The sequence below is a fragment of the Gopherus evgoodei genome, chromosome 9, assembly GCF_007399415.2.
Source record: "Gopherus evgoodei ecotype Sinaloan lineage chromosome 9, rGopEvg1_v1.p, whole genome shotgun sequence".
In the NCBI taxonomy this organism is placed as follows: Eukaryota; Metazoa; Chordata; order Testudines; family Testudinidae; genus Gopherus; species Gopherus evgoodei.
Window position 1 is genome coordinate 93892499 of NC_044330.1, and position 27199 is coordinate 93919697.

Sequence of the window (27199 nt, forward strand, 5' to 3'; positions counted from 1 at the left end):
AAGTACTCTCAAGCCATTCTAATTATTGCAGTAATTTTTTTTTCAGTAAAAAGCCATTTAATAACAAGGGTAGGGGGGCTTCAAAAATATTTGTGGATGAAAGTAAGTGCTAAATTTTGATATTGACATGTAATTTTATTTCTGACTCTCAGACATGCACTGACAATTAAAATCTGGTTGTGAAACCACAACATACACATGCACCAGTTCTTACACTTCATCAATGAGAGAGCAAAATGCTTGTTAAGGGCACTTCCAAGAAGTCAAGAACTGGCCAAGTTTGGGTATTCACAGATCAAAATACAGTAGCTCTTATTTCCTGCACTTCTCTTGGTTCATTCACGTGAGAAGAGCAGCTGCACACACCACATGAGCGTGGCTGGGGTGGGCGGGGGAGCTACATTTGATGTGGTAACAAGTGAGGGGGAAGGGACCGGATGTGTCATCACAGAGATAGGTGGGTAAAAACAGATTCCTGAAGCAATCGAGTGATTAGAAAGTATCTTCCTCTGGGCATGTGCAGTGCAGCCTCATGCTGAGAACTAGTTTCACAAAGAAATAGCGGCAGACAGGGTGCTGCTTCCTGCACCTAACTTTGGGGCACCTGGAAACGCAATGGGAGCCACAAAGCCTGAGTTCAGTGCCTAGGCTCAGAGGTGACAAATGTAGGGGGCCTTGTACCCCTCCCCCTGATTTCTGCCCTCTGTTGCCAGCCAGGCATCCGCCAGCATTGGGGGTTGGGAGGGGGCTTGTAGGGTGGAGCTGTCACAGTCCCAAGAGCTCAGCAGGAGCAGCTGAGTCCCAGGGATCGCGATTGAGGGACTGTCCAAGTGGCCAGCACACGGGGGCCAGGCAGGGCCATTGGAGCAGGCAGATGAGGGCTTTTGCTGGCATCACGTGAACCAGCAGCTCCATCGCTACCTTCACTGAGTCAGTCGCATGTGCTTGGCTCTGCACCAGCTTCAGCAGCCATGAAGTCCAGCCAGGGGTGGCTCAGCAGGGGCGGACACCCCCAGCAGGGGGAGCTGCTGCCTTGGGCACTAAGCCTAAGGGAAGGAGCAGTGCCATGGGGCAGCAGAGGGGTGAAGAGGGCTCTAAGCCCATGCCTGGGGGTGGGGGACTGCTGCAGAGTCTGCATGTTTGGGGTGGAAAAGGGCTGGAAAGCACTTTCCCGTGTCCTTTTCCAGAGCTATCTGAGGGGGCAGAGCTGCTCCCCGTGCACAGGGTTCCAGGCGGCTGGCACATACATGGCTCAGCTCCTCCTAGGCAATGCCACGTGCAGGAGGGTCTTGGGCTTCCCCAGGGCACCAGTGCAGGCAGAGGCAGTGCGGGGAAGGAGCATGCTGGCCAGGTTGCAGGTATGTTGAGTTCTCCTGCCAGGGGCTGGGAGTGGGAAGCGGGGGTTTATGGTGGAGCAGCAGGGCTGAGGGGGAGGAAGGTGAAGGGGAAAAGTGGGGTGGGAACAGCCAGGGGAGCATGCAAAGGGCTGATTGGGGGAGAGGGGCAGCTGACCACTCCACATCATCTCTACTGTCCCCCCCACCTTTTAAATTGTGCCCCCCCCCACACTATTAACAGTTACACATCCTCTCTGCCTCTCCTCAGAATGGGTTTCATATCTGGCCTAATGGAAGATGCCACGCTGAATGGTTGTGCTAAGCCCCAGCCTGCTCACCACTTGACATTCTCAGTGGCAACTCCCTTCTTGGAGTTTCGGGGGGCAATCTTTTACCAAGAGCCCTTGATTGGGGTGGTGGGAGAGACTCCCTCATAATTGTAGTTAGGGAGGCCTCACCTGGGCACCTAGGGCTACTGGGGGCGGGATCATCTACCATGGCGGGATGTGCCCTGGCCTCTGAACTATAGGCTACTCTGATTGGGGTGTGCCCTCAAGTCCAGTTGGTGGTGGTGTGTTACTTTGACATTGGGGTTGTGGGGGCCGGACGTGTGCCTGCGTGAATGCGAGAACCACTCGATTATAGCATGATGAACATGCCTACTCTCTGGTCTCTCTGTTTAGTCACAGAGGGATCAGTTCAACCAGAGGAGATAGCGAGAAGTCTCCCCCCGCCCAATCACTGACAGCGGCACCTGCAGGTTGGGGGGGGGTCAGTTCAGTGGGAGTGAAGGGAGCCTGGTTCTTGGCTTTACATGCCTACAGTTAGGAACCTAAATCCTTTAGTGACTCTGTAGCCCTAGCTGGCTAGACACACCACACAGCACGAAGTAGGTGCTGCTAGGCATGCCGCCACTGAACTTGCCTGCAGGGAGGGGGCATAATCTGACTAAGGGAGGAGTGTGTTGAGGGCAACCAGACAGTTGGCATGATTAATAGTGGAGGAGCGAGGCAACAAAACACGATGTTTAGCGAGCTGAGCCTGAGGAAGGAATAGTCAGTGAGACATCAAAGCGATGGGATGAACTGGTGACTGTACTGCTAGAAACCACAGACAGTAGTGGTGAGGGACAGGTACAAGGCTCTGGGGTGAGACAGGTCACACAATGCAGAAAGCAAGAGCTGCTACAGTAAATACAGTTATTTCTCAAATTAATTGGCAGCATGTAAAATATGGTCCTGTTGTTCCATATATAACCTGAAGCCTCAGTCCCTATTCCCATCAAATGCTACTGAGACAGGCAGTGACAACAGCAACAACTATTAATAGTTCACATCAACAGAGGTGCTGACTCCTTGGGTGTGCCGGGTCTGGAGCACCCACGGGAAGAAATTCATAGGTGCTCTGCACCCACTAGCAGCCAAGCTTCCCCTCGCCCCCCGCACCCCAACCGCCTTCTCTTCGTCCCCCTGAGCACACCACGGCCCTGTTCCTCCACTTACCTCCCAGCACTAAACAACTGTTTGGTGGCTTTAGCAGGCTGGGTGGGGAGAGGAGCGGGAATGTGGCACGCTCGGTGGGTGGGGGGGGGAGATAGGGATGGGAGAGGAGTTGAGGAAGATGTTGGAATGGGGGCAGGAAAAGGCGGGGGCCTCATGGAAGGGGTGGCATGGGAACTGGGGCCAGGGGTTAAGCACCCACAGCAAAGAGGGGAAGTCAGCACCTATGCACATCAGCACTTGTACTAGCAACTCCAGCCTGCCCAAAGAATGCTGCTTCTTGCCTTGTTTATGAAGCTTTCAGACAATTCTAGCATCATCCGTACGCATACCAGTTTTCAGTCCACTGCACATCACAGATGCACTTATGACACGGGTTGCTCAGCTCCTCCTGCTACCATCAATGTCAGCTATTTTGCACAGCCATCAGTAGCTGGTTGTGGCCCTTGGCCAATGTAGTGACCTAATTTAGCAACAAGCTTCAAGCTGCCAGGGAGTTTTCGCTACGATTAGGTTTTCAAATAACCTGCCCCTGCATTTGACTGGCCTGACCCATGAGAGAACAGCTGAAAATACTATTGAGAGAATGTGAGTAAAAAAAAAATCACATCGCATTGCCATGTTGTAACAGGGCAGCAGCTCAGTAGGCATGTTGCTGAGGCAAGAATTTGACATTTCACTATGGCATCTATATTGGCATAAGCCGTTACATGTTGAGCACTCCAGGTGGCTTTGTAGCAGAAAAGGAAAGCAAAAGCTAATGCGAAAGCACCCTGAATGCCAAAAAAAACACACGCTATATCCTGGAGTTGAGCAGCAAGCAGTAACAGCTTTAAGGCACAGACATGGCCTGAAAGGGTCAATCAACAGAAATAAGAAAAATACAATTTCATCTATTGATGGTCTTGTTTAATGAGCACCTTACCTGCTCTGCTTATCTGCTCTGTGGCTGACGTCTTTACTGAATTATGCAACAACAAATGAGCAAATTTAAATATTTTATTGAAAAGTAAATCAGTCCAGATCTGCCACAGTATAAAACAATTAAGTCAGAAAAACTTTTCAACCAAGCATTGATATAATGAATAGCTACAGAACAACACACACACAAGTACTGTATAAAATATTACATTAACAGTAGGACTTGCCTGGGTGTTTCAACTTAAATGAGAGTTGGAAATAATTTAGAGAAAAAATAAACGTGTAAATGTTAATGGATTTGTGACACCTTCTCTAGGTCTGGGAGGTTTAGGTGGTACATTTAGTCAGTTTTATAAGGAAAATTTTGTGTTTTACAATAAATATTTTAGTTTAGGCAGTTAAGGAACAACTTATCAAATACTAATGTGATTGGAATGAAGGTTCTTTATGCCAGTCATGGCTCTTCTGATGCTGCTTATCTGATGTCTATCTCCACGCTCTAGACTTTATTTTGTCTTGAGTGAAAATAAAGGCCTTTAGCCATGTGAGTAAATGAAGTTTTCAGCCAGCAGGCAACTGAGGCTCCTTGGTCTAATTATCAGCCATGCCCACACAAGCGTGGTGTATGTCAGCCCTCTCACAGGGTGGCATTCATGCCAGTGCAAGGCCCATCCACCACTTCGGCCCTGCTCATGACATTAGCAAAGCCCCTTTTTTTGCAGACAAAACTGTGGCTGCATATGGATCAGACAAAGTGGGTAGGGCAGGACTGGCAGAGAGGCCTCTGCATCCATGATTGTCGGAGCTGCTGATCAGGCACCAGTGCACTGGAAACAGAGTGAGACTGCAGCCAATTGTCCCCAGCCCATAGATAAAGGCAATGGTGGCAAAGAGGCGTAACTGCAGCATCTTCCGCAGTGTCCATCCAACATGACCAAGTGAAGCTTCATTACTCAGTCACTTTAGGGCATTCTGGATGTTCGTGCATATGAGAGTACAGCACCGGGCAGGACCAGTGCATCAGCTGGTGCCCACCAGCAGAGGGCATGGCTGGTGGCCAAGAATCCCTGCATAGCATGGGTACAACCGTCTATTTACATGCAGGTAGCCTAAAGGGTCCAATAGTGAGAAGGGGACAAATTATGGTGCGGGGAGGGAGGTGCGGGGACTTCCCTCCCCCAGTCATTTCAGTCCTCCCCAGGCTAAACTGTATCGGAAGTAAGCAGCTCAAACTCCCTTCAGCGCTATACTTAGGCTCAGCTAGCACATCAGAAGTTTGCCACGGCCCAAAGGGCAACAGCGCACCAGTTGGACTGGGCGGCCCGCCCACCTTGACTTGCAGCCAGCTGTTTTCTCACAACATTGTTTTTGTCCAAAGGAGTAGCTGAAAACCCTAGTCATTCAGCAGCTAGTGAAAGCTCCCTAGTTAGCCAGTGCTGCTAACTGTTGGGATTTTTAATCCAAAGTCTCACAATGTGCATTACCCCAGCTTTCATTTAAGAAAAACTAAGTTTCTAGCTCTCAGTGTTGTGGATTAAAAATCGTGACCCCTAAAGGCTCAAATACAAGAAGGCAAAAAGAGCCCCAAATATAGTATTATTTTAAAAAACGCTGATGATTTTTAAGTCAGTCTCATAATGTTTTTGGGGGGAAGGATGCAGAGTCATGTTTTTTTGATGACTTGGCATTGGCAATACTGTAAAACAAAAATGATTATTGTTTTCTGAAATGCCCAGTAGGATAAAAGTTTAAATCTATTCAAAATGGTTTCCCAGTCTTTGTTAATTATAGATGGGCAGTGCCATCCCTATAGTCAAGGTTGAGATGAGCTTGCTGTTTAACAGACATTTGTTCTAATTGTACTAAAAGCCACATGCACGCTTGGATTGTCTTGAAAATTACTGTGTGACATCAGAGGCTGCAGTAAGGTTAGTTGCTCAGATCTGGAGGCACAATAATGGAGTACCATTTGGCATCTAGATGCCTCCGTCCTAGGCACCTAGAAATAAAAGGAAGAGCAGGCAAATCCTATGGAAAGGATAATTTTTTTGACAAAGTTAGCCACCTTTCTCCAGCTCACAGAATATCCGTAAACAATGTCCTCAAATTCATTTGTTGCTCAAAAAGATTCAACGCATTGTTTTAAACTTTGGCTGGCTCACAGATTGAACATGCTAGGTTGCTGGTCAGTTCTGATTGTTCAGATTGGGCAGATAGTACAGGTTATTTTCCCCGATTAGATAAGAATGCCAGCACACTCAGCAAGAAGTGGCTGATGCATATGATACCAATGTAAAAAATCCTGAAAATACACAGGCCTGCACCTTTGAAATTTGCTTCTGGGGTGAAATTCATCCTTGATCAAAGAGCCTGCACAAGGCATCTGCACTATAAAAGCCACTATTCTGCGGCCATAAGTAGGTCTTAAGTTATACATAGGAGTTATGCTGGGCTGAATTTCAATCAGAATTCAAACATCAACTTCATGTAAAAAGACTAAGTAATATTCAAACAGAAAGCTCCCAAGAAAATGAAAAGTATTAAGTCATCCAATTGCTGGTTATTTTTTTCTCCCATATCTTTATAAAAAAATAACAGATTCACGCCAATCTTTTAAAGGGCAGACTAGAAGTTGCATTAAACATACATTTCTGAAAATATTACAGGAAAACTCATAGAGTTGTAAGGTCTATAATCTACAGCATTTTGTGTAAAAATGACATATAAAAGCCTATTTAAATTACTTCAAACTCTGGGATGTAGCTTCATGAAGGATGCAAATAAAAGTCATGATCTTCCTTTTTTCCTACAAAAAAACAACAACAAACAAAAAATATGAACTCTGCAAGAAGGTAAAAGCTCCTAATCTCTGTATTTACTAGGAGGCATAGGGGTTAACGACATCTTGTCTATCATTGATGCAACTGGCATGCTGTTTGTTTAAGAAATATATTCACATACAGTGCTGCAGTTGGATATAAATTCCCTAACAAGCACCACAAGGCATCCATCCAAACCCCACAATCTAGACTAGGTGCTAGGAAGATACCAATTTTTCAGCCTTTAGGAGGTGTATACGTGCTGTTGTAGTGACTGCTATGGGTTAATAGACACAAACAAGCCTGCATTCTCTCTGCCCAAAGGCCTGAGGTGTTCAGGATGGAGGGAACAGAAGCTCCCCTCCAAGCTGGAGCATACCAGCACAGCCATTGTGCAGCTGTTGCTTCAGCTCCTCACAATAGAGCCTCACCCTTGCCATACCCTTTTCTGCTACCATGGATGTAGCGCTGCAGTGTGCATGTGGTGCAGACTACCTGTCCCTTGCTGCTTAGAGGCACTGAACTAGTTCCACAGCCCTTTATGGGTTGGGGATGGCCAGAGAATGAATCTTGCCCCTTAGCACATGTGATGGCAAACTCTACAGGCCCATGCCATTCTGCTTCCAAGTGTTCTTCGCAGTACCTTGTGGGTGTTTGGCTTTTGCAGCATTCACTACAGGGTGCTGCAGAGGCGTTATAATGCCTTGTTCTGGCTTCTGGAATGCTGTAATTAAGTTGTGTACTTTCCGGAACAATCTTCTGTGGACCCCAGGTGCAGTCTGTAAAGGGAGAGACCAACAAATTACCCAAACAACAAGCTACAGGGGAACACCTCTACCCGGGAGGTGTTACAGAACAGTGTTATTTTCACAAATGTAAAAACCTCAGCAAGATGAGAAGTCCATTCCCAGTGCCACCTTAGATTTGTTGGAGCTGTCCTCTCTCCTCCCTTTCCCAGGAGCATAGCCAGCCATTTGAAATGTGTGTTTTGCTACGAGCTATGCTTTTTCTCTGCGCTGCCCCCCCAACTGGCTCTACTGCTGCCACACTCTCACAGATGCATCCCTAACATACCTCCAGTCACTTCAGTGGGTACAACAGTGAGGGTGTTGACCCAGTACGTTCACTAAAATGGCCGCTGCAGTTAGCCAGAGCTATCTGTTAATAACCATCCTGAAGAATAAAGCCTTGGCAGTCAATACAGATGAGATCTTGCAGTGCTTATTGGGCAAATCAACCACTGATGTCAGTTAAAATTGTGCTGGATGAAAAACTGCAGGAACAGACTAAGAAATGTTGATTTTTAAAAAATCCTGAGAGTATTATAGTGATTCCTGAAACAGCTGTGAGGAGTTCTATTGTACAGGAAGAATGAAAGGAAATGGCTAGATACACTGACACTAGACAAGGACAGCAAGCGTAGCCCTCAGTCTAGCAAGGTCATTGTGATCTTGGTTTCACACTGTGAAAGCAAAGGGACTGCAGCACCATCAGACTCTCTTCTGATGGTTCCTGGAATTGGCAATGTGGTGGTAGAGAAAGGGCAGGCGTTTGAGAAGGTCTGTTCTACACTCAAGATAAGAACACAACTGCCATTGAAGTATTGCTACAGTCAGGACAATGACTCTAAAAAGATACTGTGCAGGGAATTCCATACTTATCCTCTGTCAATGACTATCTTGTCAGATTTGCTCACTTTACAAACCAAAAGGCCATGGAAAAATGGACCTCCTGCTGTAATGCAAGCTCCACCTAAGGTCAGGAAAAACAAGTTCCTTTTTCGTGTCTTCAGCAGCAATAACACTTACACAGCCAATTCTCCACTGCTACTGGGAGAAGTTTCATCACACTGATAGCTCACATCAGGGCTCTTGTCTGCCACCTCTGACTCCTGCTAGTGATCCTCTTTTAGTCTCCAGCTCATTAATCTAGTTTCCCAGGCTTTTAAAAGTATCACCATGGGCAGGCAGCATACCATGATGTTCATTAAGTCATTGATCCAGAAGGCCTCTGCTATGGTTCCAGCTCACTTGTAAGGTGCTCTAGAGGCAGCCCTAGCGCCCATGATGATGTTCCTGTTACTGTAAATAGTAACATGGATCCAGCCTGCTTATAAAAGTTTTGTGGAGCTTTTGGTTCCCTTTTGCACCTGTTAACTAATCACATCTCATTTCTTTGTACCAAGGGGCTCTGTAAACTGTTACCTACTTTTATTGAAATCACTTTGTCTAACCTTCTCAGTTAATCTTTGCAGATGCCCATCACAATGTATCTTTCTATCTTCAAGGGTCTTTACTAGACATCTAAAGCAACTTTTAAATGATTCAGCACATCCCTTCTGCAACCCTGGCTGAGCCTGAACACTCTCCTCACCCAGCTTCTTGGGGGAAAGCAGTTGTGGTACTTGCCACTTATACTCCCATGGAGGTGGGGGGGTGGAAGGACAGGGCATCACAGAAAGGTACTCAGCACCAAGAGGAGTAAGCCTGTTTCTACACACGAGGGCAAAATCCTTGCTCCACTAAGCATAATGGGAGGTTTGCTACTGACTTTGTGGGGGGCCCAGATTTCAGCATCCTTTTTTTTGGAAATTGTCTCTTGTGAGGCTTTGCGCTTGGTTCTTTCAAAAAATAAACCAACCTCAGCCAGAGAGAATAGAAGGGAGGCAGCTGATGGAAGGGGAGGGGCAAATGCTGTTGTGAGTAAGACAAATTCGATGAGGTGTCACTGAGGACGAACTTTAGCCTGCCATGTCTACTCAGCACCCATTTCCTTAATGATGTGAGGGGGCCCCCAAGGATCTCCAGTTGCCAGAGGGGAGGATCCAACACCATGAGCTTTCTTCCTCACTGCTGCTACTGGAGGAGCATGCTGGCTGGTGCTGGCTTGATAACTCCCTTTCTACTACCACAGGGGGAGATGAAGCTAGCCAGTGAATTGTTTAACCCCATCCTCAAATGAAGGCTTTGCTTTGCCTGTGCTCCAGCCTGACCCTGCCAAAAATGTATTGGGGCTGTCCATCCTACTGCAGTGTGCACTGCGCCACCATGTCCCTCAGCAAGTTCGGCTCTTTCACCCATGAGCTTCAACAGCTCATGAAAATACTGGTTTCCTTTCAGGAAAAGGAAGAGAATGAGGTAAATTCTGCTTGGCCTAGATCCCATTCCACCTCCCCCCTCACCCTCCCGAGGCCAGTGGATTTGTACATGAGATGAGTCAAGTGAAAATCTGGCTTATTGAATTTTCTCTTACAGCCTCAGATTTGGGGCTTAGCAAGTCTCCCTGTTTTGGAACAAATAGCTATTTGCTCATGTGCTGCATTTCAGGATCAATACTAGGGCCTTCCCCTACGCCCCACCACAGGCAAAACGCCCACTGAAGCCAATGCAAGAATGCAGTCACATGCCTGTATTTAAAGACAGCTGGAACGTGGGGCTCTTTTTAGCTCTTTGCAGTGATGAGAAAGTAATTTGTTTTTATTTCTTTTAAAGCAGGAATGGATGTGAAGCACATTCAGCTCCAGGGTTTGATCCTAACTGATGTCAGAATCTGGTCCAGTTATTTCCAGTGCAGTACAACATGTTCTGCTCTAACGGGTACTTGCTAGAGGATTCTCTGCAACTTGAGGTCTTCAAACTCCAATTTGAGGACTTCAATAATTCAGATATAGGTTAGGGGTTTGTTTCAGGAGTGGGTGGGTGAGATTTTGTGGCCTGCGTTGTGCAGGAGGTCAGACTAGATGATCATAATTGTCCCATCTGACCTTAAAGTCTATGAGTTTATAATTTTGCCAGCAGAATTAAGCCTGTTAAATTATATTTTAATGTTTGTAAATCAGTGTTCATTAATGTGCAAACTGAAAGCTAATTATGAATCAATATGCTGACTACATCCAAAGAACAAGAACTTCCAAAGCTAAATAAGGATTTGTATTCACATGAACCTAAATTATGCCATGAACTTAAATCACTCTTATTATTACAACTACTGCTACATCAGGCCTGAGTTTCCTCACAACACATGTGAAGATAAATGTCATATCAAATCTCAGCTATCATGTATATGCCTTGCGCTATGGATAAATACAGTCTGTCAAGAAATTAAATTAAAAACATTGTAAAGCATAGGGAATTGCTTTGAATATTCTGGTATTAATGGCATGTTTGGCAGAGGAGAAATTAATATTGACTACACTTGTCAAAATATGAAAACACAATATTTCTGCCATTTAAAACACTGCAAAATAGTGCACTGGTGCATTCTGTAACAGCTGAACTGTAACAGAATGAGTTTGTGCATTCATAATTGTCAGACCTGGCACCAGCAATGGGCTCACTTGAAACTGATAAAATTACATGAGAATCAGATATTGCAGAAAGGTGAATGACCTGGATATATTTCTTGAAATCAATACCTACACTCAGTTGTGGGAACTTTTAGAAGAGAAGGAACAATACATACCTCGGCACTCCAGGAACCTGTATCTGTCTTGGACACTCTGTAGGTATAAACATAACCCTTGTATCTGTGAAAGAATCAACATGTATTTATTAGTCATGTCTATTGTCAGGTTTAGTATGCAGTTGCTCTGTAATGCTGGAATTAGTTCATTTGATAAGCTCCTTTCCTTAGCAATAAATTAGTCAATGTAGCCTAAATTTAGAAATGCAAAGTTTGGACCCAGATCAGCAAGCTAGATTTGAATCCCCAGAATTGTATTGTATTAGGACTTCGGGAGGAGACGGGGACGGGGGACATTGTTTGAGCCATCTCTGTCTGAGAGATCTACAGTTCCATATTAGACAATGAAACCTGCATGAACGTTTTAACTTTCCATCAGTGTCCTTTTACTTGCTTATTTATATATCGGACACACTTCCTGTGGAATAAGAACACAACGGGTATCATTAGTAGATGATGGTGCTGCTTCGAGGCTTTTTTTTTAAACTGCAAATGTTCCCAGATGCTATGCAATGGACGTATTTTATTTAGAAATCTAAAGCCACAATATCAAAGCAAATTAGAGTTTGTCTAGCTAATGAATTCCTAACCCTCAAAACTCTGCCTTTACACTTCAGTCCTGGACTGCCCCAAGGTTATTAATAGTCTCCTGGAAACACTGATCACTTTATGAGATCATGAAATCTTCCATCTATTTTAAACACAGTTTCCATTCAGGGACCTTTAAAAATAGACATCAACTGATGTCTGGAGTCAATCGTGCTAGAAGGAGCCTAGTACTTTACACATGCACCAAGGTTCAAAGATGTGCCATAACGGCAGATGACAGATGTTAGTGACGTGCTACATGTGTAAAATACTTGCTGTGCAAAGTTAAAGTAAGTGGTAACAGACCAGACCAGTGGGTTTTATACCCATTTTGCAAAGGTGGACATGACTACACAAGAGGCAGGGCAATGGCGAATCAGGCCCAATGCATTCAGAAAATGAAATAAGTTTACAATAATCTGGCATTTCCACCAAGACATTATGCATTATTAAATATTTCAGCATTAGCCATTTTTCAGAGAGCAGGTACATATTACATTGCTTTCCAATTATATACAATATCACAGTAGTTGTTACAAAATAATAGAAGTCATAAATGACACAGATATTTGAACACATTTGCTTACGCACCGTGTCACATGTCACTGCAACTCAATCACTTATTTCTGAACAGCCATTCTGATAACCTCAGAAATGTTTCTAGCAATCAGAAGTAATTTACCAAAATAGGAAGTCATTAATAGCTGTCACAATGTTTTTAATTCACAAAATGGGTGCAAAGTGCTACTGTTTTGATTTGTCCGCATTAATACCCCTTGGACTGTCACGTTGCACAGCTGTGAATGCATACACAAGGTGCAATACAGTGGCAAATCAGATCCATTGGGCCAGACCATTTGCTAGTGCAGCCTGGTGAAGCTACACTGACGTCAATGGCATTGAAGATGAGGCTCTGGCCCATTGTTTCTATGATGAATTACATGTTGAACAGCACCTTTCTCTAGATCATCCCAGAAAACAACTCTTATTCAAGATCTTTGTCTCAGCCAAATGAATTACAGCACTTTTGATACCTGTTTTCTTAACAAATATGATCTTATCGTAAAACTTTCTGTTAAACAGCAGGAACTTCATTACCACTTTAAAGCACATTCTACCTTCAGTTTGCCCACAACCTGATTTTGATGAGCTGAGTTCCCCCTCACCATTGCATGGCAGAGCCCCCAGATGTTTTAAACAAAGGTTCATGATTTAAATTGTCTCACATTAATGTTTAGGGTCAGGCAGACAGGCTGCTTGTTTTTAAAGTTGTGGGTGCGTAGCACAGCTCCCATCCACTCTCTCTCCTTTCCCCTCCCACGCAGCTAAGTACCCTATGCTAGTAAAACCAGCTATAACGTACACATAGGCAGTCTTTTAGCACACTGAATGAGGTGCTTCCCCAGTAGCACCATTAGCTGTCAGCTCAATTTTCTCTCTCTAAATCAGCTCAGACTGGAATGACTCTTAGTTTGACAGGACAGGCTCAGGCATAGCCTGTCTCTTACACAGTGCATCCTTGTAGGCAAATGAACTACATGCCATCAGATCAAAACCTGCACTCTTTGCTCAGGGCTAGGGCAAATCCCTGATATAGAAAAACTGCTGGAGGGAGGGCCAGGGTAAGGGAGAGAGCTAGCACCTGGGGTTCTCTCATGGAGCGTCCTCCCAATTTTTCCCTTTGGGGTGGTGTTTGACCCCGCGTCCCATAGAAGAATCAGGAAAAGGACACTCCATGTGGGGTTTCTGTGTTCTGGCTTTGTTTTGGAGACCTCTGCAACTCTGCCCAGCTCCCTAACGGGACAGCACCAACAGAACTGAGCTGTCAGGGATGCCTCAGCCAACAGATGGCTCCCCAGTGCAAAAAGCATTTTCTGCAGGGTTGGCGTGGGAGACCATGTGAACCCTCCTAGCCATGCCCTCAGCCTGCTCCCTCCTATCTCTAAAACGGCCCAAATGAAAAGCCCAGGTCCAAACAGCCCTGAAGTTTAGGCAATGTGAAATCTGGATCTACATTGCAACTCTCTCAACAAAGTGATGAACAGAGCGTTGACTGCTGCACTCAGTGGGCCTGACTCATCCCTGCAATTCCCCAGTTTTACACTGGTGAAACTTCATGGAATGAAGCCTGGAGCGGCACCATGGTGAACCAAGGCCTCCACAAAGTCACTTGCCCAGCTTCTTGATCAGAGACAAAAGAAGTTATAACTCCTAATTACTCAGGAGATGGCTTACAAAATAACTCTAGCTAAAACTACCATGCTGGATATTGCTTGTAGAAGAGTAGATAGCTAGTTAACATCCCATGTCACATTAGATAGAATTTAACCCTATTGAACAAAAGGTTGCTTTGAACAGTTTCTCCTTTGGTACCATAACTAGGAAAACTCTGTCAAGGGGAAAGCAAAGTAAAGTTTCTACTACAGGAACTATACTTTGCTTTAGATGATGTGTTTTTTTTTCCTTTATAGCGTATTCCCCCACCCAAGGGCTGCAAATGCCTTTCACACAGATGATATGCTGAGACAGCAGCTGCTTACGTAGCCTTCCCACCCTTTTCAGCTGTGTTCAAACGTGTTACAGACACATTTACTTTAACAGGTGAATAATTACAATTTTCTGCACTGTTGAAATACCTGGAGGATATTAGCAATTTGCTGTAATTTATAGTTTAACAGTGACATTTTAACAGCACGGTATGTTTTGAAATAATTGCCAAATGTTTTGTACCTTGGTTGGGAAATTTTATTTAACTAATGTTTATTCAGTTTTAGGCCCAAAACTGAACTGAAAAGAGCAAAGTAAACAGTAAATAACATTAACTGCTGTCTCCTTAGCTATAGCTCTTTCTAGAAGTATTAGAGTTTGCAGTATCAGTTCCTATGAACTGGCAGGCTATAAGACATTAACATCACCTTGGAATTTAAGCCATAACCTATGATTCAGGCCATATAGCTAAGCTTGCCCACCCTTTCCACAGTAAATCCCTGTTTTCAGTCATTTATGACTTCCCCAGATTTTAACCATTCAAACTGATTTTCCATGTTGAGTATTTGCCTCATGCTAAATTTTTTGGGGACGTGTTGCCAAAAAAAGGTTTAGCTATTTCTAAGAATGCTATCAGGGAAACATAAATTGTTTGGGTCAGGTTAAAAAAAATTCTTATAACAATTTTGTTAAGTGACTCGAATGCCTCCATACATTGAATTTGACAGGAAGGTTTCAAGAATGTGCCTTCCCCAGGAGAAGCCACCGAAATTTGGCACTTTAGAAGCCTTTGAAAAATTGCAATTCACATGTGCTCAATAGAGATGTGTTAGTTTGGCTGCTAAATTCTCACACTTCCATATACATTGAGCATGCCTATCTGTGGGATACAGGGCTGAGCAGGCTTTTCACTGCATTTGCTGTGTTCAGCTGCTGTGGTCTGTGTGAAACTGAACTCTCTCTCTTGTAACCTCAGAGCTGCCCCTGCTAGGACCCAGGCAGCAGGGAAGAGGATTCTGCCTGATTGCAATGAGGAGGGAACAAGAGCCAGATGGGGAAGATGGTGGAGGAGGAGACAGACAAGGAGCCTGTGGGAGGGGAGACTAAGACTGGGAGATGGTGGGGGTAGCCTGGACTTGGAAGTAGACAAGGGTTGGGGAAAAACCGGACGTAGGAGCAGATGTAGGTGTGGGGGGAAGATGGATTGGTTAGGCAAGGCAACTGGGAGCTGAGGTCAGAGGAAACAGGGGTAGGGGGAGACTGGGATGAGGTGACGGGGAAAGAGACATGGCTAGGGTGACCAGATGTCCTGATTTTATAGGGACAATCCCGATTTTTGGTTCTTTTTCTTATACAGGCTCCTATCACCTCCCCACCCCTGTCACAATTTTTCACATTTGCTGTCTGGTCACACTAGAAATGACTGGGATAGGAACAGAAGGGGCCAGGCTTGTGGGGAACTAGGCAGAAGCAGCTGTGACCTCTAAGCCATACTGCCTCCAGAACATAGACTGGAACCCAAGATTTCTCTGCTCTTGGCAGATATCCGTGAAGCCCACTGGCAAAGAGTGTGGCTATAGTGCTGGCCCATATAGACAATGACAACCTACTATGGGTACCAGCTACTCCATTAGCTCAGGAGCCAGAAGTCTGTGTGGTGGATCTAAGGATTCCCTTCTGCTGATGACCCATGTGAGTGTCGTATGGTGCCACATGATGGATTTTTTGTTTGTTTTTTTAAAAACCTAGAAAATTTCACACACAAAAAACCTCCCGTGTTAAACAAACATTGAAGTTGCAAATCAAGCACTCGAAAGTTAAGCAATGCCAGAATTAAGGCCTTTTGTGCGATTTTATTTCGGCCCCTCTTTGCGTATTATGATTAAGGCTATGGTTTTGGCACAGAGTTCAGGGGGTTCACAGTAATTGTGAATTTTTATAAAATCTGCAGCCATCGCAGCAGTGGCTCCTGTGGGATCAGATCCTCTCTCCAGGCATTACAACCTGGCCCACATGGTTGCGATGCTCTGGAGATGGAAGGGACAGATACACTGAGCATGCTCAGCTGCAAATAATGTCAGTGGAAGCTGTGCTATAAACATAAAAAGTCCAATATAATGCAAATACCCTGAAAAATCTGAGCAGAGGTCTCTCAAATTGGGCATCAAAAGCTAGTGGATATTTTTGGCCTTAATGTTTTTGTGCCTCAAATCCCCATTTGCAAAATAGGGCTAATACCATCCCCTCATTTCACTTGTGTGTGCTGAAGATGAATTAATTAATACATGTGATGGACTCAGATAATATAATGCTGAGTGGCATTGAAAAGCCCATGTTCAAATGAGTAAGTCCGTCTTCAGAGCAAAGTTTGATTAACGTGCAATAAATAAGACCTGGGGGGGCCAATCCTTAACCGTGAAGAGAAGATAAAATATTGAATAGCGGCTGATTCAATGAGCATTGCCCGCACTGTGCAATGAATTAGGCAAGAGTACTGTTGAAAAATATGTGAACATGTAATTAAAGACACTGTCATAATGCATATGACAAGGAGCCTGTGGGAGGGGAGACTAAGACTGGGAGATGGTGGGGATAGCCTGGACTTGGAAGTAGACAAGGGTTTGGGGAAAACCGGACGTAGGAGCAGATGTAGGTGTGGGGGGAAGATGGATTGGCTAGGCAAGGCAACTGGGAGCTGAGGTCAGAGGAAACCGGGGTAGGGGGAGACTGGGATGAGGTGACGGGGAAAGAGACATGGCTAGGGTGACCAGATGTCCTGATTTTATAGGGACAATCCTGATTGTCCATATGCACAAGGCTGTATGGACAAACTTATGAGTTCTTGACTTTGCATCCTTAGCATTGTTTATGGATGTAAGTTATATGTCTGTAAGTGGGTTAACGGGGAATAATTTACTCATGGGGAGGCCAGAAGGAGGTGTAAGTTAAATTAGGGAGGAGGCCTACATTAGCTTTTACTTTTAGCCTCTTTCCTGGAAGTTGCTTTTACTGGTTGACCATTCTCTCTTCTGGCCCCTTGATTTGTGTGTTACGGCAGTTTAGACTCGCTAACCCAGTCTTATTGGCATGTAATTTACACCACCTTCCACATAACCTCTAACTTGATTCTGTACCTTCAGTTCAGCGTAACATATAGCATTGCCAGATGGCTGGTTTTTGACCAGAATGCCCAGTAGAAAAGGGACCCTGATGGCTCTGGTCGGCACCACTGACTGGGCTATTAAAAATCCAGACATCAGCGCAGCGGGGGCCCAGGGCTATGGCAGGCTCCCTGCCTACCATAGGTCCACGCAGCTCCGGGAAGTGGCTGCCAGGTCCTTGCGATCCCGAGGCGCATGGGTGGCCTAGGAGGCTCCATGCACTGTCCCCACCCCTAGTGCCAGCTCCACAGTTTCCATTGGCCGGGAACCACGACCAATGGGAGTTGTGGGGACAGTACCTGCGGGTGCGGGCAGCGCACAGAGCCTCTTGCAGGGACCTGGGAGCCATTTCCTGGGAGCCACACTGCTCCCCAACACCCCAACACCCTGCCCCAGCCCAAAATCCCCTCTGCATCTCAACCCCCTCATCCCTGGCTGCACCCCAGAGCCCACTCCAAGCTGAAGCCTAGACCCCCCTCCTGCACCCCAAACCGCTCGTCCCTGGCCCCACCCCAGAGCCTGCACCCCCAGCCAGAGCCCTCACCCCCGCATACCCCCCAACCCCTTGCCCCATCCCAGAGGCCTCTTCCACACCTTGAACCCCTCAATTCTGGCCCCACCCACAGCCTACACCCCCCAGCCCAGAGTCCTTACATACCCAACTGTCTGCCCCAGAGCAAAACCCTCTCTTGCACCCCAAATCCCTCATCCCTGACCCCACCCCAGAGCCCTCACCCCCCTCCTTCACCACAAGCCCGTGAACCATCCCGGTGAAAGTCAGTGAGGGTGGGGCAGAGTGACTGATAGAGGGTGGGGTGGAGAGCAAGTAGGGGCGGGGCCTCAGAGACGGGGTGGGGCAAGAGTGGGGCCTCGGGCAAAGGTGTTCAGTTTTGTGCGATTAGAATTGTAATTGAAATCAGTATATTGGAAAATGTAGAAAACATCCAAAAATATTTAAATAAATAGTATTCTATTATTGTTTAACAGTGCGTTTAATCATGATTAATTTTTTTAATCATGCAGTTAATGATGATTAATTGAGAGATTAATCGCAATTAATTTTTTTCATCACTTGACAGCCCTAGATCATATCTTAATTGTATGTTCTCTTTTTCTGGTCAGTAACCAGCTTAGGTCTGAGCATGTCACATCTTGGCAAAAAAAAATTGGAGATCCTCTGACTTTACAAGTTTCTCTGTGGGAGACCCTCACACCATCTGAACACTCTTTAACTGAAGGCAGCATCCCTGTGACTATTGGCTTGTCATACTTTTTTCTGACGCTAGATCACGCATCCTAAACCTATCTGGCCCAGCCTCTGCTGCACCATTAACTAGAAAGTAAAGATTGGCCCAAACCAAAACCTTGAATATGAACTTCTTCAAATTTGGGAAATAGAGTCAGATCTAAATCTATGGATTTGGTTCAGAGTCAGATCGAAAAACTAAAAGGGACCCAACTTTCTGATTCTGGCTCTTGAGCAGCCAAAATCTCACAAAACAGCATTTCTTTTGAGATTTTATCCCAAGAAGGCAGAAAGCTTGCAACAACGGATGATTCAGTGGATTTATTTTAGTGTGTGCCAGACATCTGAGAATTGTGATGGACGCATTTGTGTTAGTGCCACTACTCTTATAACAGCATCTTTACATTTTTAGGTGTTTGTTGTTCTGCTTGATGCAGCTGCATTTTTAATGTTCTGTTCAGATGCAGCCTGTTACAGAGATTACCCACGTTTTCTTAAGTACTCTTCACTTTTGTTTTCTCGTTGAAGAAAATGGAAAATTCTTGCTAACTAATCCCAAACCCTACCAGTGATTCCATCTCAATCATGAACCTCCACAGTCTAGACTAGACCTAGTCTGGATCTTAACTTCACTTTTTCAGCTACGCTCTCTTCTCCTGACTTGTATTGCATGGTGATTGTTAGAGTTGAGCAGAAACCAGAATTTCCATTTCCCAGGAATTTCTGCAATTCTGAAATTTGTTTTCGCTACTAAGGAGAAAAAGTGTCTAATTTTTCAGCAAAATGAAATTTTTGAAAAAAAATTCATTTTGGGTTAATTAAAATATTTTGTTTCAATGAAATTGTTGTTTTTTTATTTTAAATATTAAAATAAAATAAATTTCTCAATGGAAATGTGTTTTGCAATTAAAAATTTAAACATTCCGTACCAGAAGTGAAAGAATGGAATGTTTGGACAATATCAAACTGTTTCATTTCAATTTTTTTAATGAAATTTCACTAAGATCAACAGATTCCCAAGAAAAAGTTCAACTTCAGTGAAACATTTTCTAACACAGGGTTTCTCAAACAAGTGTCACCGCTTGCATAGGAAAAGCCCCTGGCGGGCCGGGCCGGTGTGTTTACCTGCCCCGTCTGCAGGTCTGGCCGATCGCGGCTCCCACTGGCCGCGAATTGCCGCTCCGAGCCAATGGGAGCTGCTGGAAGTGGTGCAGGCTGAGGGACTTATTGGTTACGGCTTCCAGCAGCTCCCATTGGCCCAGAGCAGCGATCCGCGGCCAGTGGGAGCCGTGATCGGCCCGGCCCGCCAGGGGCTTTTCCTACACAAGTGGTGACCCCTGTTTGAGAAATCCTGTTCTAACAGAAGTGTTGGAAAATTTTCTACCAGTTTTCATAATTATCCAGGGCTCAGAATGCCTGTGTCTTACTGGAATGGTCACAAAAATATTTTAATTATATAACATCCATCAAAAAATTATTCTTAGCAATGATGATCTTCATTCCAATGAGTTGGGAAGGTTGAAATATTCACTTCAGTAGAATTTACCAATGTACTGTGAAGAATTTTCTTATACAAGAAAATGGTGAATGCTATGTACAGTGCTAACCTGGAATAGAAGAAGCTTCGTTGCCAAGACATTTTTGGTCTGTTACATTTTAAAATATGATGATGATTATGTGCATTGCTATAATAAATGCAATTACTATGCAATTTCCATCAAGAATATTAAATGGAAAATAAAAGAAAAGCCATGTTAAGGCTGACTCATAATCCTGAATCCAATACAATAAGCACATCAGCTATGCATGGTGAGGTGGAAAGTTTTGGCACAGTGACTGCACTTTAATACTCCAAGAAACTCAGAAACTATGGTTATGATGATGGAACAAATAGAGAAAATTAAAGCTGATCAGACAGAAGTCTGTCCTGTCGCCATTATCAGCGCTTCAAGAGCTCCAAACAGTTTTATACTCTAGTTGCTAATTATTCCCTACAGGTTTAATGCAGTAAAGTACATGAATGGTTGACTTCAAAAAAATCATTTGAAAGTACAGTATAAAAGTGATGTATTTAGGTTAAGCTGTCATTCTAATAGATATTTAGAGGGCTGAAACAACTACTCACATTCATTTGAGAAATCCCCCTACAAATTTGGAGCTCCAAATATAAGTACGATAGGAGTATAATTAGCATTGGCTTTACCAATTTACACATGCAGCTACTTGTCTTTGCACAAGCACACACGTATCTGGAATGATGAAGGGAGCATCTGCACCCACAGGTATGGTCACAAATTTTGCAGGCCCGGTTTAAAAAATAAGCCCATTCTTGTGTCCTGCATTCCCCATTCACTTCATTAGAAGCAACGTGTGCAGACAGACTCAATGTCTGTTAAAAAATGTCAAACAGGATACCTAGACAGGAATCCAAGATGTCTGTGAACACAACATGCTGCTAGCAACAGAAGAACTTCATTAAAAAAAATCCAGACCCAATAATAAAATTTTGTAGCATTGTATGCAGTAGCCAACTGGTTACCCAGTGGAACCATTTCTTTAAAAAAATCATTCATAAACATCCTAATTTTGAAGAACAGCAAGAAACGTTTCAAAAGATCATTAACTGAAACCTTTGCGCTCCTGGGCTAGCATATTTGAAACATGCAGCCGTACACCCACACTTGCAATAATCAACATTATTTGTTTAAGAACGTTATTAAAGAAGTCACTGCAGGCAGGCCCAGAGGGAGCACTTCATTTTAAAATGTTACAGAGAATTGCAGGGAGAATCTGTATTTACAAGAGTTACGGGAGACCCCAATGCAAACCAAAACCTACTTATTGCTGTATGAACTATTTCCCTTCATCATTGTGGTCTTAAAATATGGATGAAAGAAAGTGTGTCTTTGTGATTTGCCACAGCCACACAAAAACCGTTCTCTCTTTGAAGGCTTGTGGGCTCTTGTCTGCACGCAGTGACTTAGGGCACTTCAGTCTGGGTTTGACCTGAAGGGGAACTGGAAGAAAGAGGCAAAACAAACCAATAGTACTTTTGGGGAACAGAGCAGTGGGAAAGAAAAGCTTCCTTGGTAAATGTTTATCAAACAAGGTCCTGATTATCAAAGCTGCTTCAGCAATCTGAGGGTTTTAGCCTGCCACCAATAACCATGGTATCTGAGCACCTTCCATGTAAATTCAATGGTAATAGCAAAATCCTTTATGAATTGTGTGGCATCTGATTCTTCACCTTTCCAAAGTCATTACTCTACTTAGGGTCAGGTTTTTATTTTAATTAGGAGGCAATTGAAACTGACCTCAACCGTTGCTCCTTTTATTATATCAAAGTCAGCCAAAGTGTTTAGGGAGGGAAAACGGCATAAAGAACATTTGAAACCTTTTTGAAAAGATTCTAAAACCTTTGGGGTCACGCTACTGTCATTACACACCCAAAACTGGCTTTACATAGGCAGCGCTGAGCGCAGGATCGGCCAGCCATGTTTATTAGAGTTGGTTACAATATTTTCATCAAAACATTTCTCAGTGACAAATGGCTTTTTGAGGAATTTTTCTGCTTGGATCAAACTTTTCTGTTTTTTCAACAACAAAAAAAACCGTAATCAGTGGAAGGGGGGAAGAGAGAGAAAGGGAAAGACTGAACATTTTGCAAATCAATTTTGTTGTTTTCATTTTATCAGAAAAAATTATCACTACAAAAACTTTTCAGTTCATTTGAAATTTCTCACAGAAAATATATACTTTTGGGGGGCTGGCTGTAATATGTATGATAACATCTCTTCATTCATTTCCAGGCTTTGCTTCACCATTTCAGAAATCATTTCATAGTGACTGAATCTCCAGTAAGTGGTACACATTCTACCTAAACGCTCTCTAGGTATTCCTAGAGTAACCATCAGAGTTTCTGAGCGCCAATTTAAAGTTTTTTTGTTAAAACCTTTATTATTATTTGCTTATTTGTTATTATTAATTGTTATTAGCTGCATAGTGCCAACACTGTTCTCTGTGCTTTACAAGGAGGTAGGAAGACATGATCACAGCCCCAAAACTTAATACAGAAATACATTCTATAGTTTACTAATGGTTTGGCGGGGGGGTTGTAGTGCTGAACCTCAAAGTCTACACACACCTCTTTTTGGTTTTGCCAAGGATTTATAGCACGTACTGTTGTCACTCTGGTCCTATTGTTGTCACTCGTTCCTACACTTTGGTCCTTCCTGTATATTTGCCAGTCCAGGCTTCGTTCTGTTTTTGCTACAGCAAGCATCTTCATCCCACAATGAGTTAGTCTCTGGTTCATTGTCTCATTTCTCTCCCTGTCTGTGCGGAGCTGCTCCACGATTTTACGTTTTTGGCCTGCTATAGTGGTCTATTGCACACACTTACCTAAATTACCATCACATTGCTAGAGCATTCTGTAATTTCCTTACATCATCCACTCAGAGCACCGTTTCCTAGTTTATCCTCTGCGACACTAATTGCTGTACAATCCATTTCTTGCTCCACATTCATTATTGAAATACTGTATTAAATAGTTCTGAATCCAGTGCTCATGTCTGTGGTTCTGCCACCAGATTTCCATCCACGTCAGACTATAATTATCTAGACAATATTGTTCTAGCTGCTCAGGTAGATATCTCCACTGGACAGTGTCAGAAGTTTATAAGTACTTATATTATGGATTATAAAAGCTTTACGTATCTATAGTTTACAAGTAAGTAATTTTTTATCTCACCCTTTGCTCATGCAACTGTATCCCTAAATGCAAATACATATTTGTGGTTCGCAAATTTTGCAGGCACAATTAGGAGGCTTCTTTACTGTTTATTGCATTCCCATTTGTCTTCAAAACCTATGAGCATCATATTTAACTGTCCTAATCTATTCTTTAAAAACCTGACCTTCCTATCATTCATATAAACCAACTGCCTTTGATACCACCAGAAACTCCTACTGATTATTCGCAGCCCCATGTCCTTGTTATATGTTCAGGTATTGAATGTAGGCTAACTAGACTGATTTCCTGGATTCCCGCTTTATTTTTCATAAAGCTGGCTAATATTGTACATGACTCTCCCATTACCTGCTACCCCTCACCTGTTCTGGATGACCCTACAAATGATAAGTAGCTGTTTCACCATTTCCTTTGATTCCATTTCTCTGTAAGAACACTTGGGCTTTTATTATTTATTAGCTGGCGCCTTTCGGTAGAATCTTATCACCGCTTTTCAGATCTACCCCAAATCTGCATTAGTTTTTAACTCAATACACTTCTTAATCCCCTAATTTTTTGTTGTCTTGTTAAAGACTGAGGTAAAGTAGATATCAGGTGCGTCATCCCACTTGGCATTCTTTAATTTTTGTTTTTCCTTCTCATTTAGTAGGGCAAGGCAGGACAGTGCTTTGTGATTAAAGCGCAACAGGAGATATAAAACTGGAACCGGGTTGTATTTACAGTTCTGCAACAGCCTTCTTATGTGGCCTGGGGCATGTCTTATGTGGCTAGAAGCCTCAGTTTGCCCATCTGTAAAATGATAATAATACTCACATCTTTCACAGTTTAAAAGTCAAGGCTAAATCAAGTGATGCTGACAAGCACATTCAGCGCTTTGATGGAAAGTGTGATATAAATATTATATTAGACATGGTAATACCCTCACTATCTTATCCTTTCTACATGGACAAAAGCCTTCTCTTATTTCTTTTAGCTAATAATCATTTGCTTTGTCTCAGTAATTTCTGATATTAACATATCTTGTTGCTACCCCTTCAGTTCTTTAAAGTAGCTCTTGGTACAGACGCATTGGCCGTGCTTTGTTCGTTTAGTGGCATAGCACTTCATGGTTCATGCACAATGCTAATGCTTAGGATTCTTCATCCTTTCTGTCCTCTTTTGCTAAAAGAACTCACACTTCTGTCATTCAAATACCCCACCAATATTAAGCCCTTTGTCAGCTCATACCCATTTCAGAAGCAACTCATTGGTGCCTTCTCTCCAAATTGGTGACCGATGACAGACACCTAGTAGGAATTCCTCCCCTTACCCCAACTCTGTTATCCTAACTGATAAATTGTCACTGTTTTCTTTATTATCTATTTGTATTTCATGCGCTTTAAAAGTCTTTTATTCAGAAATCAGCAGCAATACGCCCAGTGTACAGGGCACTATTCAGCTGCAGTAAGGCTGGCAGAATCAGGCCCAGAAATGATGACAACTGCTCACTTTCAATATATGAATGAAAAGCATCAATATTCCTGCATACCAGCCCCCAGGGGAAAGGAGGTTTGGGGCCATACTGCTATTGAGTGTATTAAAAAGGAAGACAGACAACAGGCAAAACCAAAGGAATTATTCAGCATGAACAAGAAGCACATGCAATTTACAATCCAAACTACATGGCTTAAGCTGTTATATCCTCCTTCCTGCTCTCCACCCCAGCCTCACATCCTTTGTCTCTCACTGTTTTGTGTCCCATTTAAGAGTAAGTGCACCATGGCAGGAACCTGTCCTTCCCTATTTCTGCAAAGAGCAAAGAACCCCTTACATGTGCCCATGCCTGAAGCCAGTGTTAAAAAGCTAAGTCCCCACAGTGCTTTGAACACAGAAGTATTTGCACGTTCTGCCAGAAGATGACCATTCTAACTGGCAAATGTAATGTGCGGCAGAACACATGCTGTGAACCCAGAAGTTGGAGGTCGACGTCCATGTGGAAAGCCACAGGATCACCGAATTGACTGCCCACTAGAAGGTCTCCATGCTGTTGATCCTGCACCAAATGGAGTGGACACCCATAAGACCCACTTGCAGCTGCATTCTAAGTGGCAACTGGGCTCCCCAAGATGCAGACATATACTGGATAAGGGGTGTTGCTACCCTAGACTCCCTTGGTTCTCTGTACTCACAGCACACACAGGCAATACACTCCTGGGACGCTCTCACTGTCTCGCAGTAAATAGCTGCCATCCATCCCTGTAGCCAGCAGCAGCTTCTCCCCAGTCTCCCGGCTGATGTTCCCATGATAAACGTCCATAGAATCCATTTCTGAAGGTGAACTGAGTGGAGCCCGATAGAACCCAGCTAGCCAGAGGTATCTGGTGTTAGTGACTGTTACACAGTTCAGTGCTGTCACTCGCCTGCTATCCAGCTGCTCACTCAATGGTTGATGTAAACAGGATGTGTCCCCACCTAGAGCTTCTCTAAAGACATTTCATACTGACAGCCAGAGCTGATATCACCTATAAGGCATATGCGACATTTGACAGCACTCATATGACTCATAGCTTTCAAGATAGATGTTAATAACAGGTACATGAAGCCCACAATCTCCTGAACAAAAAGCAATGCTTCCCTCCCCACAACCCAGAATGCACAAGCTATGGTTAGGCCAAGGGCCAAATTTATAGCACCATGTCAGACAAGGGTCTGTTAGTATTTTCAGTAGAATATTTGTCTTTTAAGGGTTCAAAATGTTGGAAAGTTGGAAAAAGTAAGGGTCAGACCTGTCCTCAATTGTCTAATCTAGTGCCCCATGGTACAAGCATAGAGATGTGTTATCAAATGAGCAGAAACCTGAAGTTCTGGCAAGGCAATCTAGCAACAAACGCCATTGTATGTTTTGCATGTGGTAGCAAAGACGTTCAGGGTAAAGAGGTTAAAACAAAGTATATGAATCACAAAGTGAAGGGATTGAACCTCTAAATACATGTATTTCCATAGGGTTCAGCAGAAATGCTGAGTGATTTGCAAGTCACTGTAAGAACCAAAGCATATCACCTGACTCTTAAATCCACTCCAAATCTATCAGTCACCAATGCCTCTCAGGCAAGTAACTTCAGTTCTCCATGGCCCCTTTACTCCAGCTCAGCCTCCATTAAGTGACCCCAAGTGGCATACTCCCAGCATAGAGTGGTTCCCCGGGTGGTATAGTGAACATAACATAACATAAGAACATAAACTGTCATGAAGTTATGTCTGAGCCCTCCCAAAGCAGCACATTCTGCAAGAAGCAGCTCAGAAGCAGGGCTGCTGTCTCGCTTTGTACTGCTCTTACTGAAAGTGCGGTGAACCTCTTCAACTGGACCCCATCTATAACAACTAAATATTAGCTGGGAGCAAGACACTATTGTGATGGGAGCACTAGAAACCGAGATAGGAATGGTAGGAAAAGGGGCTAACCTATTTTTCATCTTTATTCATTATCCTGGAGATGCAAAATCAGGGGCACCAAATTGTCAAAAATGGCTGTGAACATTTTTTTCATCAGTGGCACCTGCCTCTGGCTCATTAAAGCATAAGCGTGCGGATTTTCATCTGCTTTTCTTTCTTTCAAAACTAATGTTGAAACGTAATTCACCAAATGCCACTTTTAAAGAGAGTTCCTATGAAGAGCTGAGTGCTTCCTCCCTTAACAGCCATGCCAGGCTTTGGTAGATTGATGGCACTCAGCACCTTGCAGGATCAACCCCAAAAAGTATTATAGCTCACTTTAAACCTGTGGAAATCAAGCATTTGAGCGCTGAGGCTGAAAATGTGTTATTTCAAGCCATTGGGCTTTGGCATTGCAGGTGATTCTTTTCCTGTAATTGTATGGTATGTGAATGCTCTTAATGTCAGAGGTGCTAATTGTTTCCACCACAAGGCAGATGATACATTATTCCTAAGGCT

General features: G+C 43.8%; 1 protein-coding gene and 1 long non-coding RNA gene across 3 annotated transcripts; one reads left to right on the forward strand and one right to left on the reverse strand.

The window, feature by feature from the left end:
• The first annotated feature begins 165 nt into the window (after positions 1-165).
• Positions 166-17446, forward strand: LOC115657956. Its single transcript, XR_004002099.1, has 3 exons — positions 166-179; positions 1606-1610; positions 17373-17446. It is a non-coding gene; the product is annotated as an uncharacterized LOC115657956 (long non-coding RNA).
• Positions 3818-25729, reverse strand: SH2D1A (SH2 domain containing 1A). Of its 2 annotated transcripts, XM_030576338.1 has the most exons (4): positions 25438-25729; positions 11038-11101; positions 7220-7355; positions 3818-6563 (listed from the first exon to the last, which is right to left on the reverse strand). In XM_030576338.1, the coding sequence occupies exons 1-4, from the start codon at positions 25572-25574 to the stop codon at positions 6523-6525; spliced, it is 378 nt and encodes a 125-aa protein (XP_030432198.1). In that variant the 5' UTR covers positions 25575-25729; the 3' UTR covers positions 3818-6522. The 2 variants fall into 2 exon arrangements, with proteins under 2 accessions (XP_030432198.1, XP_030432197.1); XM_030576337.1 differs by lacking the exon at positions 3818-6563 and having other exon boundaries at positions 7176-7355.
• Positions 25730-27199: the final 1470 nt, after the last annotated feature.